General features: G+C 45.6%; 1 protein-coding gene across 1 annotated transcript; it reads left to right on the top strand.

The window, feature by feature from the left end:
• The first annotated feature begins 200 nt into the window (after positions 1–200).
• mbd2 (methyl-CpG binding domain protein 2) lies at positions 201–14,729 on the top strand. The gene is made up of 7 exons (XM_034192482.1): positions 201–608; positions 5,361–5,520; positions 6,207–6,347; positions 7,559–7,649; positions 7,728–7,905; positions 11,451–11,581; positions 13,550–14,729. The coding sequence occupies exons 1-6, from the start codon at positions 499–501 to the stop codon at positions 11,569–11,571; spliced, it is 801 nt and encodes a 266-aa protein (XP_034048373.1). The 5' UTR covers positions 201–498; the 3' UTR covers positions 11,572–11,581; positions 13,550–14,729.
• Positions 14,730–17,047: the final 2,318 nt, after the last annotated feature.

Raw genomic sequence — 17,047 nt, forward strand, 5'->3', positions numbered from 1 at the left:
GAATCAGACAAACCTAACATTTATGGCTGTATTTGTATTTAAAAATGAATGTGTGTATTTTAAAAACACGTCGATGATCGGTAACTATCTTTGTGTTTGCAGAAAAACTTAGTGAACGCACATAGTTTTTCTAATTTCCATGTTTTTATTTTTAAAGGGAGTGAATTATCTTGTGCAACAAAGAATCTGTGTGTGCGTGCTGGATGACGTCAGAACCTGTCGTTAACAGCTTAGCTCGGATCGGATCCGGATCAGATCGTCCCGGTTGTACTCTTGTTTTCTGCGTGGAGGGAAACTAATCGCATCCGGACGTAGATCTGGTTTATGTCAGAGACTTGGACTCCGGTGGGACTCGGGCCACTGTACACTTTATTGAGCCGGAATAAGTTACATAAACAGGGAGACGTCACATTCGTCACCAGAAGGCGCGCCACAGTTTGACAGCCTTTATCGCTGATCGATTGATCTGATCAGAGACTAATCGATTGGATTCTAAAGATGGAGAGGAAGAAGACAGACTGCCCAGCGCTTCCGCCCGGCTGGAAGAAAGAGGAAGTGATTCGGAAGTCTGGGCTGAGTGCCGGCAAGAGTGACGTCTATTACTACAGGTACCAATCAGTGTTATCGATCACTCTGATGCTACAGGTCCTGGTCATTGTTACGGATCAATTGTGGATCAGTGTAGTGCTACGAGTACAGATCAATGTTACCGATCAATTATCAATTAGTGGCATGCTACAGGTACAGATCAGTGTTATTGATCAGTTATCGATCAGTGCTATAGGTACAGATCAGTGTTATTGATCAGTTATCGATCAGTGCTATAGGTACAGATCAGTGTTATTGACCGGTTATTGATCAGTGCGATGCTACAGGTACAGATCAGTGTTATTGATCAGTGTGATGCTGCAGGTCCTGATCAGGATTATTGATCACCACACCTAAAGATAAACGTTTTACCCAAAGGTCAGTCTGACTCAAAGAATCTTCAACTGCTTTTAAAATCAAAGTCAAACTAAGAAAGATGAGGAACATCACTGACAGTACAGACCGATCTGGATGCAGTGGTCAGTCTGACAGTCCAGACCGATCTAGATGCAAGAGTCAGTCTGAGAGTCCACACCCATCCGGATGCAGTGGTCAGCCTGAGAGTCCAGACCGACCCGGATGCAAGAGTCAGTCTGAGAGTCCAGACCGATCCGGATGCAGTGGTCAGTCTGAGAGTCCAAACCAACCCGGATGCAAGAGTCAGTCTGAGAGTCCAGACCGATCCGGATGCAGTGGTCAGTCTGAGAGTCCAAACCGACCCGGATGCAAGAGTCAGTCTGAGAGTCCATACCGATCCAGATGCAGTGGTCAATCTAAGAGTCCAGATCGACCTGGATGCAGTGGTCAGTCTGAGAGTCCAGACCGATCCAGATGCAGTGGTCAATCTAAGAGTCCAGATCGACCCGGATGCAGTGGTCAGTCTGAGAGTCCAAACCGATCCAGATGCAGTGGTCAATCTGAGAGTCCAGACCGATCCAGATGCAGTGGTCAATCTGAGAGTCCAAACCGATCCAGATGCAGTGGTCAATCTGAGAGTCCAGACCGACTTGATGCAGTGGTCAGTCTGAGAGTCCAGACCGATCTGGATGCAAGAGTCATTCTGAGAGTCCAGACCGATCCAGATGTAGTGGTCAGTGTAAGAGTCCAGATCGACCCGGATGCAGTGGTCAATCTGAGAGTCCAGACTGACTCGGATGCAAGAGTCAGTCTGAGAGTCCAGACCGATCCGGATGCAGTGGTTAGTCTGAGAATCCATACCGGCCTGTTGCGGCACTCAGTGAGTTGTAGGTCACAGATTTACTGTGGAGGTCCAGAAGTAAACGCATAGTACGAGTAATTGAACTGATCAGAGTTACTCATCAATTATTGATCACTGTTAATTTGACAGACACTTAACTGTCCATCAGGATCTATCTGAATCATGTCAGCATACAGGAAATGACATCACTGGGCTGACAGGCCCATGTGGTCTGTGTGCGTTGCCACATCCTGGAGCTGTGCGGTCACACGGGCCAAAGATCAGCTTTCAGTTTGTTTCTGCATGTGACTCATCACTTCCAGAAAGTTCTCAGCACGAGTCAGCGGCTTACGGGAACAAACACTGAACACAACGTCACATGACCAAAAGAGACCAGCAGTCAGACAGCGAACAAAATATTATGAGGTCTTTCCTGACACAGGTTCAAAGTGTGTGTGTTCATCTGTTATCTCATGTCCAAACTGCCTCAGCCTTCTTTCCTGGACTTTCTTAGATGTTTCTCTGACTGTCCTCTGATTCTTTTTCTGTCCATCTTTACTTTCTCATTTTTCCTCTGACACTCCCTTCACTGCCCATGTCTCAGTCTCATACATCACTGCTTGACTGATAAAGTTGACCTTTAACCTTTACTTTAATTCTTGGGTCTCTCTCTCTCTGTGTGTCTCTCTCTCTCTCTCTCTCACACAAATATACACACACACACGCACACACTCTCCTGATCTCTTTTTGCAGTGGTTCCATCTAAACTGAACATATTCAGCTCAAACTGATCTGATGGATTTAAAGGTTTTCGGTAAAAATTTTAACGGCTGATGAGAGATTTTGGTCTGTAGTGTTGCCGTAAGGATGGCCCACAGCGCCTGACGGCGATCTGCGCTTCGAGGCGGCAGTGTCTCGCCGTTTCAAGTTGAAAACTTCCACATTTCAGGCTCTGTTGACCCAGGAAGTCGTCAGAGAACAGAGAACTTTCAGAAGAAGTCGGCATGAGGAGTTTAGTCGGACATTCCATTGTTAACAGACATTTTGTAATGAAAGAACGTGCGGGCAGAGTCGCATGTCGGGCAGGACCCGACCGTGGGGGGTCGCGACAGGAAAAACACCTCCGTTGGAAACCTTAACGGGCAAGTTGGAACATGCCCAAGCACTAGAACTCCCAAGGACCTGCCAAATGGCAGTTATACCTTTAAATCCCAAGGTGCTGCCAAATGGCAGCTGCACTCCCTGGATTTACATCTCAACGACCCCCTTTCATGAGCTAATACACAGTAGCACCTTATTCAGCTTGCACATTTGTCCTCTTTGTGTCAGCAAAAATAAAAACTAGTTTCAGTTACATTTGTAAGAAGTAACTCTAAAGACAGAACCCAAGTACATAAGAAAAAACAGATGTTTAGTTATAAAGAATAAAATAAACTTTTCAACTTTATCAGATTCTTTGACCATAAAGACATACCCATAGCTTTAGGAATGATATTTGTACCACTATTACTTCAATAGTTATTATGCTAATGTTTTGTTATTTCTATATTCTTATTATTTCTATTGTTACCAGGTGACATTTGACCTAGTTTGTCTGAACGCACCTGCACTGCCACATCTCCTTTCTGTGAACTTGTTACAAAAAACACAACACTTAGTAGAAGAAATTTAGATTCAAGATTCAAAGCTTTATTGTCATATGCACAGTACTTTGCTGCCCACACTGGATGTCCAAAATATCTTATATGCTCTGTGCTATAAAGCTTAGCCATCTCTGCGTCTCTCAGTCAACAGAGTGAGTATGTGTTGTGAGCTGGCTTTCCAGCACTTGCACATTCTGATCTAATGGCCCCCATGTACATAACAAAATGTGGCCTAATGAGATGTAAAGTACCCCAGTGCTGCCATTTGGCAGCGCTTGGTAGATAGAGGAGTAGTGTAAAAATGCTGGTAATCCCAGTTAAACGATTTCTCAGTTACTCACTTGTTGAAAGCCATCAAAAGCCGCCTGAATTTTACAAATGGTTTTCAACACGGAGGTTTTTTTCCTGTCGTGGTGCACACAGATTTGCCAAGTCGTCACGGAAACGACTCGGCAAATTTGCGCGCACGTCTTTCATTAAAAAATGTCCTTAAACAGTGGAATGTCCGCATAAAGTCCTCATGCCGGCCTCTTCTGAATCTTCTCTGTTCTCTCACGACGTCCTGGGTGAATTAAGCCTTAAATTAGGATGTTTTCAGGTCGAAACAGGCCGACGACGGCGCCTGGAAGTGCTGCACGACGTCCCGCTCCGTGGGAAGTCCTTACACCGACAGAAACACCCCATAATCTCTCATCAGCTGTTAAACTTTTCACCGAAAACCAGCTTAATTTCTCGAATAGTGTCCACTCGGATATTCCTCACAGGTCCAGAAAAAATTTTGATAAAGCAACGCGCGCCGTCTCGAGCAGCATGTGAAACAAAGGAATTCAGCCAAGAGGGCGGGACCACATCTCACTCAAGGCCTGCCCACAGGGAAATGACGTCACCAACACGCGTGAAAAAGCTCACGCATGCGCACGAGGGTTCAAGCATGATTGGTGTAATCGCACGTCATTCAAATCCACATAGTTAAAAAAAAATAAAAGGGTTGGTTTATTATATAATAGACCTCGTATATTAATAATAATAGCAACAATAATAATAGTAATAATAATAACTAATAATGCTACAATACAGTTTTAAAGAAAGAGACATGAGTCATGTGTCATTGTGAAATGACCACATAGTTTACAAGTTATACAGAGAATGTTGCACATATAATGAGTCAGGCTACAGTTTTTGATTTAGGTTTTATGATTAACTGGTTATGCTAATTGCTCATTTGCAGCAACAAAAATACCTCTTTTTTCACCATATATTTTCTAACATTTATATGTTTCAATGTTGTCTTATGGCAACTCAGCACTTTGATAAAGCAGTGCTATTTGAAATATTTCAACAGCCAAGGGACATTTGACGATTTGTTGATTTTCAAGTATTTTAAATTTTCAAATAATGTTCTGTTGTTAAATAAAGTGATGGAAGGAGAGAAAAATTGTTTCCCTGGCACATTTTTAAAAATATTCCCCACTAATCCGATTAATCGATTAATCGTGTCGAAACCCCATCAGATTCATCGATGATCCGAATAATCGTTGGTTGCAGCCCTACTTGGTACTTTATTTCTCTGGTTACTGGAATGTCAAAAGGAGGCCCAGATGAGGTGATGAGGAAGGTCAGGCGTTGTTTTATGGCGGAAAATAGATGTGTCCCAAAGATAAGGATGCACCACTGGCCTCCGTGGGTCTGGATCCAAGGCGGTTCCATAAAGTGCTGGAACACAGCACCCGTGCATTCTACTCAACCTTACCTGATTTCGTGCAATGCTTTTGCCTTGGCACTTGCTTCCCCTCTTCCCCTCTGTGTTTAGCCATCAGTGTCTGTTTGGTCTTTAAAACATGCCTCAGTTTTGTCTCAAAATGATAATCACAAAATCTTTTCTTTTGGATTCTTCTTTTTTCCTTGTTTCCGTGCTTCCTCCCTTCCTTCAGTCCAACAGGGAAGAAGTTCAGGAGTAAGCCTCAGCTGGCTCGTTACCTTGGCAACAAGGTGGACCTGGGATGCTTTGATTTTCGGACCGGGAAAATGATGCCTGGAAAGCTGCAGAAAAGCAAACAGAGACTCCGACATGAAGCAATGAGCCTCGCCAAGGTAACACAAGGAGCATACAAAAGAGGGAGGGGTTACACACGGGAGGGAGGGGTTATGTATGTGAGGGAGGAGTCACAGCTGTGAAGATATATACTGCTATTTGAGCTCTGTGCTACTACTGCTTACCACTAATAATATTGCAATCACAAAGTCTGGTCACTGCCTTAGCTTGGCAACATGAGACTGGGGATCTGCGTCTGGACGAGGCTGAAGGCATAAATTACAGCAAAGACTGAGAATCCAGACTGGTCCAGAAAACCACAGAAAAACTAAAGTCCCACCGAGCCACTTTGAAATACTGACAGCAAATCAGGAACCTCAGAACCATCGAGAGTCTAGTGGGCACCAGAACCAGAACAGCGTTGTGTCTCTTAGGATTTTTATTGAAGTCTGACTCTGAGAAGCATTTCCAGGTTTTTCCATCCAGCAGGTTGGAATTTTGTAATGATTCATTTGTGGATGATCCAAATGAAGAGTTGGTCACAGGAAGGAAGGACACAGTGAAGGAAAGTAAGGTAGGAAAGAAGGAAATATGGCAAAGGAGGAAGGAAAGAAAGAACAAAGAAATCTGAGAAAATAAAAGAAATAAGAGTGAAATATAGAGTTAGGAAGTGGAGGTAGAAATGTTGAAGAGGAAATGGTCACATTCTGCTGAGGAAGTGAGTTTGTGTTTGTCTCTCGCTCAGGGAGGTAAACCGGACCTGAACACGGCTCTGCCCATCAGACAGACTGCGTCCATCTTCAAACAGCCTGTCACCAAGGTTACCAGTCACCCCGGGAACAAGGTCAAGGCAGATCTGCAGAGGGCAACTGAGCAGCCGAGACAGGTGAGACGCTCACATGCACGGGTGACACCATGGAAACACCCAGCCATTTACAAGAAAGAGATAGCAGATGAGAAGATTGGATTGTCATGGTGACTGTGGCCACTGGAGGGCACTGAAACTTCACTGGGAAGAGTGAGCAGAGAAACATGGATGCGATTTGGAGCACTGGGCTGTGCTGCACCAGTCAGGAGATCCAAATCCAAAACCACCAGACCTGGGACCTCATGTACAAAGGTTGCGTACGCACAAAAACGTGGCGTCCGTCCGTTTCCATGCTAACGTTCAGATGTATCAAAATTTCAAAGCATGGAAATGTGTGGTGCATCACGCAAAAATCATGGCTGGCATACGCATGTTTCTACAGCTATTGTTCCACTGCTGACACATAGAGGTGATGCAGGGAAACTGTTAATAGTGTGAAAAGAAGAAGTCATCAGAGTGATGTGCACATCAGAGACATACAGATGAGCAATTAGCACACCCACAGGGTTGCAGTTACATGGGTGGATATAAAAGCATGAGCAAAGTGATGAGGAAAATGGTATTAACAATGGCTCTGTTAGCGTTGTTAGAGGACCTTGCAAATGCTGCAATCTGAGGTGAGCCTGTATTCAGGTAACGTGAGGATTTACCTGCAAATGATGATGAATGGCTCAGAAGCCGATTCCGATTACCAAGGCCACCGTTACTGGAGGTGCTAGCAGAACTGTGGCCGGCCCAGAGTGCAATACGGCGTGGAGCCAGGGGTTGTCTGTGCCCACACAGGTGCTGACCACGCTGGGCTTCCTGTTAACAGGGGCATTCCAGCAGGAGTTTGACTGTGGAACAAACTGCTGGCTGAGATCAGGTGGTCAAGTTCCATCCACATTTTTAAATCTAATCTGCCTACAGTTACTTATGGTGGGAAAACTCTATTGTTTAGTGTTTAAAATTTATTTTATGTAACATATTAATTATTTTAATTAACTATTGATAGTGTGTGTGTGTGTGTGTGTGTGTGTGTGTGTGTGTGTGTGTGTGTGTGTGTGTGTGTGTGTGTGTGTGTTGTTTTTTGGTTTGTGAAGCGTAAGTATATACGTAAATAAAATAGTTTTTATTTATTTTGATTAAAAAGATGGAAGTGAAAGTGCACAGAGTTAAACTGTTTCAGTGTTATTCTTCAGCAGTTTTAACAGGAACTGTTTTTGGGTTTTTGGTCTCTGTGTCTGTAGTTGTTTTGGGAGAAGAGGTTAGCGGGTCTGCGGTCGTCAGATGTGACAGAAGAAGTCCTGCGGACGATGGACCTGCCCAAAGGCCTGCAGAGTGAGACCCAAAGTCCCTCCAGCACCCTGTTCCCTCTGCTCCACAGTCCTGACCTTTGACCTGTTTCTGCCTGTGCAGGTGTGGGTCCAGACTCCAGTGATGAGACTCTGCTGTCGGCCATTGCCAGCGCTCTGCACATGAGCTCTGCACCGATCATCGGACAGACGTGTGCAGCCACTGAGAAGAATCCAGCCGTCTGGCTGAATGCATCTCAGCCGCTCTGCAGGGCGTTCACCATCACCGACGAACACATCCGGTGAGACACGCAAACAATCGCTGAGAGACGCCCCGTGTGGAGCGTGTTACAATTGGTAGTGCACAACCGTGGTGCCCCACAACATCACCACAGACGCCATAATGATAAACACACAGCACCATGCTACCCATGATGTAGCTGGAGCCTGGTAATGGAAGAAGTACGTGAGGATGCACATCCGCATCATCTGTAAACATCTGGTTTTGTGTATTCGAACGCAGGGACACTCTCTCTCTCTCTCTCTCTCTCTCTCTCTCACACACACACACACACACACACACACACACACACACACACACACACAGGGTGCTGTTCTTTGTTGCACACGACGGTTGCTGGACTTTGCCAGCAGAGTGCACTGTGGTCACATTGTTAATCTCTGGTTTAATATTTCCTTAATTTTTCTTTGTTTCATTTCCAATCTTCCTTTATTCTCTCCTGCTTTAAAATTTTAATTTTCTTCCTCCTGCACCCCTTTCTATCCTTCCCTCCAGGTTTTCTGTTTTCATCCTTCACTCATTTTTCATCTCCTCCTCTTCCATTCTTCTTCTCTTCATCTGTTTTCTCTCCCCCCCCCCTCTTGTTTTTCTTGAGTGTACTTTTTAAATGTAAAACATAAATTCAAGGTTTTAGTTTGTCAGCAGGATATCTCAAAGTTTTTGGATTTCGTCATTTATTTTTCTCCAGCATTTTTGCTTTATGTCATCATCAGTATGTTTCCTTTTATCTCTTATTTTTCATTATGTGATAAAAATATGTAAGTAAAAAATGTCAGAGGAGCTCAGATCACAAAGAAAAACAGTCAAATATCTGTGAGGATGTTAGAAAGTATCACTGTGCAAACAGGCAGTGATCACATGACCTCTTGGAAAAGTAAAACACACTCACTCACTCATCTTCAACTGCTTATCCGGGATCGGGTCGCGGGGGCAGCAACTCCAGTAGGGGACCCAGAATTTCCCTTTCCGGGCCACATTTACCACATCTGACTGGGGAATCCCGAGGCGTTCCCAGGCCAGTGTGGAGATATAATCTCTCCACCTAGTCCTGGGTCTTCCCCAGTGTCTCATCCCAGCTGGACGTGCCTGGAACACCTCCCTAGGGAGACGCCCAAGAGGCATCTTTACCAGATGACCGAACCACCTCAGCTGGCTCCTCTCAATGCACAGGATTAGCAGCTCTACTCTGAGCTCCTCAAGAACGACTGAGCTTCTCACTCTATCTCTAAAGGAGATCCCAGCCACCCTCCTGAGGAAACCCATTTCAGCCACTTGAACCTGCATTCAAGTTTTTTCGCTCATGACTCAACCCTCATGAACACTGTACGATAGAGCAAATGCAACACCGTCCCTGCTGCGCCAATTCTCCAGCCAGTCTCACGGTACATTGTCCCCTCGCTCATGAACAAGACCCCAAGGTATTTAAACTCATTCACTTAGAGCAAGACCTCATTCCCTACCCGGAGTATGCAGTCCATTGGTTACCTGCTGAGAACCATGGCCTCAGATTTAGAGGTGCTGATCCTCATCCCAGCCGCTTCACACTCGGCTGCGAACCCATCCAGTGAGTTCTGGAGGTTACAGCCTGATGATGCTAACAGGACCACATCATCTGCAAAAAGCAGCGATGAGATCCTGAGCCCACCAAACGTAAGACCCTCCTCTCCTGAACTACACCTTGATATCCTGTCCATGAATATGACAAACAGGATTGGTGACAAGGAGCAGCACTGGTGGCGGCCAGCCCATACTGGAAACGGGTCCAACTTACTGCAGAACACCCGATCACAGCTCTCGCTTTGTGAGTACAGAGATTGGATGGTCCTGAGAAGGGACCTCCTCATTCCATACTCACGCAGCACCTCCCACAGTATCTCCCAGGGTACCTGATCATACGCCTTCTCCAAGTCCATAAAACACACGTAGACTGGATCTGTATACTCCCAGGCCTCCTCCAGGATCCTTGTGAGATTGAAGAGCTGGTCAGCTCCACAGCCAGTACAGAACCTGCATTGTTCCTCTTCAATCTGAGGTTTGACTATCAGCCAAACCCTCCTTTCCAGCACCCTGGAGTAGACTTTGCCAGGGATACTGAGTGGTGTGACGCCCCTTTAGTTGGCACACACTCTCTGGTCCCCTTTTTTAAATATGAGGACCACCACGCCAACTTGCCACTCCTTTGGCACTGTCCCAGACCTCCAAGCAAGCAGTGTTGATGAGATGTCTCATCCAAGACAATTCCTCCACACCCAGAGCCTTCAGCATTTCTGGATGGATCTCATCAACTCCGGAAGCTTCGCCACTGTGGAATAACTTCCACCGGGGAAATTGATGATGATCAGCTTCCAGCTCTGCCTCTAGTACAGAGGGTGCTCCAGCCTGATGTAGGAGTTCCTCAAAGTGGTCCTTCCAGCATTCCAGCAACCGATTACCTCCTCAGTTGAGGTCATCAGAGTCCCGTCCTTACTGTATATAACTTGGATGGTTCCCCGTTTTCCTCCCCTGAAATGCTGCACGGTTCTCCAGAAATACCTTGGTGCCGACTGAAAGTCCTTCTCCGTGACTGCTCTGAACTCTTCCCACACCCACTGCTTTGCCTCCCCCACAACAGAGGCTGCCGCCCTTTGGGTCTTTCGGTACCTTGCTACTGTCTCCGGAGTCCTCTGAGAAAACATATCCCGGAAAGACTCCTTCAGTAGGATGGTTTCCCTGAGTGCTGGTGCCCACCATGGTGTTTGAGGGTTTCTGCTCTTTGAGGCACCTAAGACCTTCAGTCCACAGCTCCCTGCTGCAGCTTCAGCATTTGAAGTTTTGAACATTGGCCATTCTGGTTCACTGGCCTCAACCTCCACATGGATGCCAGAAAAGCTCCACCAGAGGTGTGAGTTGAACATCTGTCAGGCAGTGGGCTCCTCCAGATGTTCCCAGTTCACTCACACTATCCGTTTTGGCTTACAGGTCTATCCAAAGTCCTCCCCCACTGTGTGATCCAACTCACCACCAGATGGTGATCAGTTGACAGCTCTGCCCCTCTCTTCACCGAAGAGTCCAGAACATGCGGCCTAGGATGCTTTGGTACCTTGTACACTTATGAGCATCCTTATGTTTGAACATGGTGTTTGTTATGGACAGTCCATGACAAGCACAGAAGTCCAATAACAAACAACCGCTTGGGTTTAGATCAGGGAGACCGTTTCTCCCAATCCTGCCTCTCCAGGTTTCTCTGTCATTGCCCACGTGTGTTGAAGTCCCCAAGCAGAACAATAGATTCTCCCACTGGAGCCCCATGGAGGACTCCAACCAGCGACTCCAAGAAGGCTAAATACTCTGATCTGCTGTTCAGTGTATATGCACAAACAACAGTCAGAGCAGAGCAGTTTTGACATTTTGTTCCTGAGACTTTATGGACATTAACATTTGTCAGCCTTGATTAGGATCTGCTTCCTTGTGTCTGCTGAGATTCCTGAAACCTGTTCCTGTGTGTTCCTGTAGGCAGACAGACAGGAAGCAGCTGATGATGTTAATTTAGTCAATGATGTGTTGCAGGGAGCAGGAGCTGAAGGTGTATCAGGCAAGGAGGAGCCTGGAGGAGGCGCTGACGGCTGACGGGTTGGCTCGAGCCGCCGAGAATAACAGACAGCTGCTACTGCGGGGGAAGACGGCCTGAACACAGACAGGTAACACACAAACTACTGACCCACAGACAGGAAAGAGACTGGTGACAGACAGACAGATGATATAATGAACTACTGACTCACAGAAAGGTAACAGATGGGAAACAGACAGACAGGTGACACACAAACTACTGACCCCCAGAAAGGTAATAGACAGGTGACAGACAGGCAGGTGATAAAATGAACTACTGAGTCACAGAAAGGTAATAGACAGACAGGTGACACACAAACTACTGACCCACAGACAGGTAACATATTGGTGACAGACAGACAGGTGACACACAAACTACTGACCCACAGAGAGGTAACAGACAGGTGACACAAAAACTACTGACTCACAGAAAGGTAACATACAGGTGACAGACAGACAGACAGGTGACACACAAACTACTGACCCACAGACAGGTAACGTAATGGTGACAGACAGGTGACACACAAACTACTGACCCCCAGAAAGGTAACAGTCAGGTGACAGACAGGCAGGTGATAACACAAACTACTGACTCACAGAAAGGTAACAGTCAGGTGACAGACAGGCAGGTGATAAAACAAACTACTGACTCTCAGAAAGGTAACAGACAGGTGACTGACAGGCAGGTAATAAAACGAACTACTGACCCACAGAAAAACCAGACGGTTAACAGAAGGTTTTCTGGCAAACTCAAGATTGGATTTTCTTCACTAGTGTACTTTGTGCACATGCACTCAGTTTTTGAGGATGAGGTGTAGAATTTTTGTGTGGAGTGTCTGTCTGTCCATCTGTCTGTCTGTCTGTCTGTCCATCCATCCACCCATCTGTCTTTCTGTTTATCCAGCCATCTGTCTGTCAGTCCATCATGTTTCTCTGGCTGTATATTCTTCTGTCACTCTGTCCATCCATCAGTCTGTCTGTCTGTCTGTTGTCCATCTCTGTCTGTCTGTCTTCCTTTGACATTCTGGCGGTCGAAGCATTTCCTTGTAGGCATGTGTTAGGAGGATTTTCCAGCATGCCGTGCAGTTATTATCTGATGCAGACTGGAGCTGATTCTGAGTCCTGCAGCGTTTCTTGGGCTCTTGTTAATTAGTGTCTGTTGAGATTCACACACTTATGTCTTCACAGATAAGGACTCGCTCTGTGCGCCGTCACTCAGCCCAATGGGCTCGATGAAGATTATCAGGATTTTCTAATTATTAGGGAGTCATTAAGACGGAGCCGACGATTAAAAACACAAAAGCTCAGGAAAACAATAAAATAAAATTCACGAGCATCATCGTCTTTAGCCTAACCCTTTGCTCACACGAAATGAGTGAGTGATTTGAACCACATTTAAATTTTCAGGTTTTTTATGAGATAAAATAAAAGATTGTCATTGAAATCATGGCTGTGCCATAGTTTTTTCCAGGCCCGGTGACTGCTGGGAAGGCTCCAGCCCCCGGTGGCCCTTGATTAGAGTAAGTGGGTATAGAACATGAATGAAAGAAATCACACAAATAATCTGAAAATGCTCTGAAGTCTGCCTTCATGTCTTTGCTCCTTCAGTTTGAAGTTCAATAAAAGTGCAAAAAATGTACCCACAAAAATTTGACAGTGTGAGAGAGAGAATGTGTGTTAAAACATGAGCTGACCATGAATAGTGGTGCGTTCACTGTACCAGGAGACAAAGGCATTAATATTTAATGTCACTGCTGCTTTGCTGCGCTCTGATCATTTTTATGTTTAATTAAAATGCTTTCAGAGGAAAAAACCTCTGCAGGCGTCTGCGTCTAATTACAGCCCCGCCCACTGCACGGTGGCACGGGGCCATGTTCCGGGTAAGGACTTCAACTAGATCAACTGGACTAGTATTTTGTGCAGGAAGTCCAACATTTATCTCCACACTTTCTTATCTTTTACCTTATTTACCTTAAAAATGAAATATTTTCAAGATGATCCTCATTTTACAAAAATTCCATGAAATTGTAACTCAGAATCTCACTTTCTGTCTTCTACAGACTCAACCCTATGATCACATCGGGTTCTACCAGACAAACTCACAACCCAAACCACAGACGGACACCCAGCAGACCACAGACCAGCCACAGATCAACAACAGGCTGACCACCAACCAACAACAGGCTGATCACAGACCAACAACAGACTGATCACCAACCAACAACAGGCTGATCACCAACCAACAACAGGCTGACCACCAACCAACAACAGGCTGACCACCAACCAACAACAGGCTGACTACAGACCAACAACAGGCTGATCACCAACCAACAACAGGCTGACTACAGACCAACAACAGGCTGATCACCAACCAACAACAGGCTGACTACAGACCAACAACAGGCTGACCACCAACCAACAACAGGCTGACTACAGACCAACAACAGGCTGATCACCAACCAACAACAGGCTGACCACCAACCAACAACAGGCTGATCATCGACCAACAACAGACTGACCACAGACCAACAACAGGCTGATCACCAACCAACAACAGGCTGACCACCAACCAACAACAGGCTGATCACCAACGAACAACAGGCTGACTACAGACCAACAACAGGCTGATCACCAACCAACAACAGGCTGACCACCAACCAACAACAGGCTGGTCACCAACCAACAACAGGCTGACCACCGACCAACAACAGGCTGATCACAGACCAACAACAGGCTGGTCACAGACCAACAACAGGCTGGTCACCAACCAACAACAGGCTGACCACCGACCAACACCAGACTGACCACCAACCAACAACAGGCTGATCACCGACCAACAACAGGCTGATCACCAACCAACAACAGGCTGACCACCAACCAACAACAGGCTGACCACCAACCAACAACAGGCTGATCACCAACGAACAACAGGCTGACTACAGACCAACAACAGGCTGATCACCAACCAACAACAGGCTGACCACCAACCAACAACAGGCTGGTCACCAACCAACAACAGGCTGACCACCGACCAACAACAGGCTGATCACAGACCAACAACAGGCTGGTCACAGACCAACAACAGGCTGGTCACCAACCAACAACAGGCTGACCACCGACCAACACCAGACTGACCACAGACCAATAACAGGCTGGTCACAGACCAACAACAGGCTGGCCACATACTGACCACAGACCAAGAACAGACTGACCACAGCCAAATAACAGGCTGACAACAGATCATCAACAGGCTGAGCACATACAGACTGACCATAGACTCACCAGAAACAGACAGACTGATGAAGAAACAAGTACATGTGAAGTCAAGCAGCAACCAAAGAAAAATGACCAGCAACAAGAACATGTGATTTTAACAGGAAACAGCAGCAGAACCAAAAGCAGAGACCTTTCTGTATGTAGCAGTCTTTAATCTGCAGACAAGTTTATTTTCTGCACTTATTTTATTATTATGAGGGCTGTTCATTAAAGATTTCCCCTGACCAACTTCTATTTATTGTAGGAGTCTGAAATTGCACATGTCCACAGTAAATTTTGCAGAGTAAAATATACTCTGCCGGGATAACACTTGGTCCCAGTCTAAATAGAGTAAAATACACTCTATTATAGAGTGAAATCAGCTCTACCGTCTTATCAAATCAAGATTTTCCAATAAGAGTCATTGACAGCACGATGGAGTTTATTTTACACTGTGATAGAGTTGATTTAGCACTGTGACAGAGTATATTTAACTCTGCTTGGACTGGGACCAAATGTTATCCCAGCAGAGTATATTTTCCTCTGCAAAATTTACTGTGTATAATAATACATTTCTCTATAGGTCATGTGGTAATTTGCAGCCTTGAACTTTTAACAGTTTGTCTTTTACAGGTGCTAAGGTGGAGTAAGGTGCGATAATGGAGCCAGTTGAATGCAGCGTGGTCATCAGATTTGTGTACTCGAGAGACCGCACACACAGGAGACATTCAGTGAGATGAAAGAGACTTATTGTGAAGATGTCCCATTGTATTATGTAGTCAAGCACTGGCATTGTCCGTTCAAGTGGGGTCAGACATTGGTGGAAACAGCTCCCATTCCCGGGGAATCACAAGTGAGCCACTAATAAAGACACCATCTGGCAAGTTGAGGCCACCATTTTGGAGGATCACCGCATAACCGTTCGCCAACAGGCCCAAGATGTCAAAATCAGTGTGTCTGTGGAAAAATTCATACATGACCATCTGCACCTGCAGAGATTTTCTGCACGATGGATTCCCTGGTGCTCACACCTTTTCAGAAACAGGAATGAGTCACATGCTCCCATGCTCTTTTGGCCATGTGCCAAAAAAATCAGGAGGACTTCCTCAACAGGCTAATCACACAGGATGAAACATGGGTCCATCAGTATGATCCAGAAGCTAAAGCCTAGTCGAAGTAATATGTCTCACCACCTCCGAAAATAATGCATGTCCAACCCTTGGTGGGGAAGGTGATGTTCATAGTCTTTTGGGACCAGCATGGAGTAGTGATGATGGATTTCCTGGCAAAGGGTAGCACAAATACCGCTGTTGCAGACCGAGCGGTCTGCCCCTAAAAATTGGTCCACCCTGCCTCCACTTGCACATGCGTCATTTCGGAGCTGTGAGACAGAGTCTCTTCACCCAAAGTGATCAAATGGATTAATGTGATTATTAACCATCAGGTGACAAGAAGGTAAACCCTCTTAAATCATTCTAAAGTCAGTTTTAAGCAGAAACGAGGCTGTTTTAAGCAAAAACGAAGCAATACTCTGACTCATTGAAATGACCGATTCGCAGTGAAGGCGCTCTGATTGCTTTCTCTGTCTTTTCTGATGAAATAATGCTGAATTTATGTGGAAGCGATTGTTGTACAAAAGCTTCAGATATCTGTCGCTGAGATAGATGATGATTGGAGCGCAATCTGAAGCAAAAACAAGGTGATAATGTGTGAACTGTGGCTAATGACGCATGCGCAGTGAAGGCAGGCGGACCGATTTTTAGGGGGACTGTTCGGTCTGTGACACCGGGATATACTATGCTTCACTGCTGCAGAAATTATGGAAGGCCATCAAAACCGAGAGGCGTGGCATAATTCCATTTGTCAGATGGTGTCTTAATGGTGGACTGTGGGCTGTTTCCACGATGTCCAACCACATTTGAACTGATGTTGCCAGTGCTTGACTGCGTCATACGATGGGGCATCCCTCCCATAAGTCTTCATCTCACTGAATGTCTCCTGTAGTGTGCGGCTTCTCGAGTACAGGAACCTGATGACCACTTTGCATTCAACTTATACTTCATTATCACAACTTATTCCACCTGAGCACCTGTAAAAGAGAAACTGTTAAAACTTCAAGGGTGCAAATTACCACATGTATTATTATACATGTGCAATTTCAGACTCCTACGATAACTGGGAAAATCATTAAAGAACAGCTCCTAGATATTTCTTTGCTCTATTTGTACACAGGATGACTGGAAAAGTGTCACTGCCACAAATATTTAAGTGTTTTTATTATTTTCATATGAAACACACATAAA

This window comes from Thalassophryne amazonica, chromosome 17 (genome assembly GCF_902500255.1).
Source record: "Thalassophryne amazonica chromosome 17, fThaAma1.1, whole genome shotgun sequence".
In the NCBI taxonomy this organism is placed as follows: Eukaryota; Metazoa; Chordata; class Actinopteri; order Batrachoidiformes; family Batrachoididae; genus Thalassophryne; species Thalassophryne amazonica.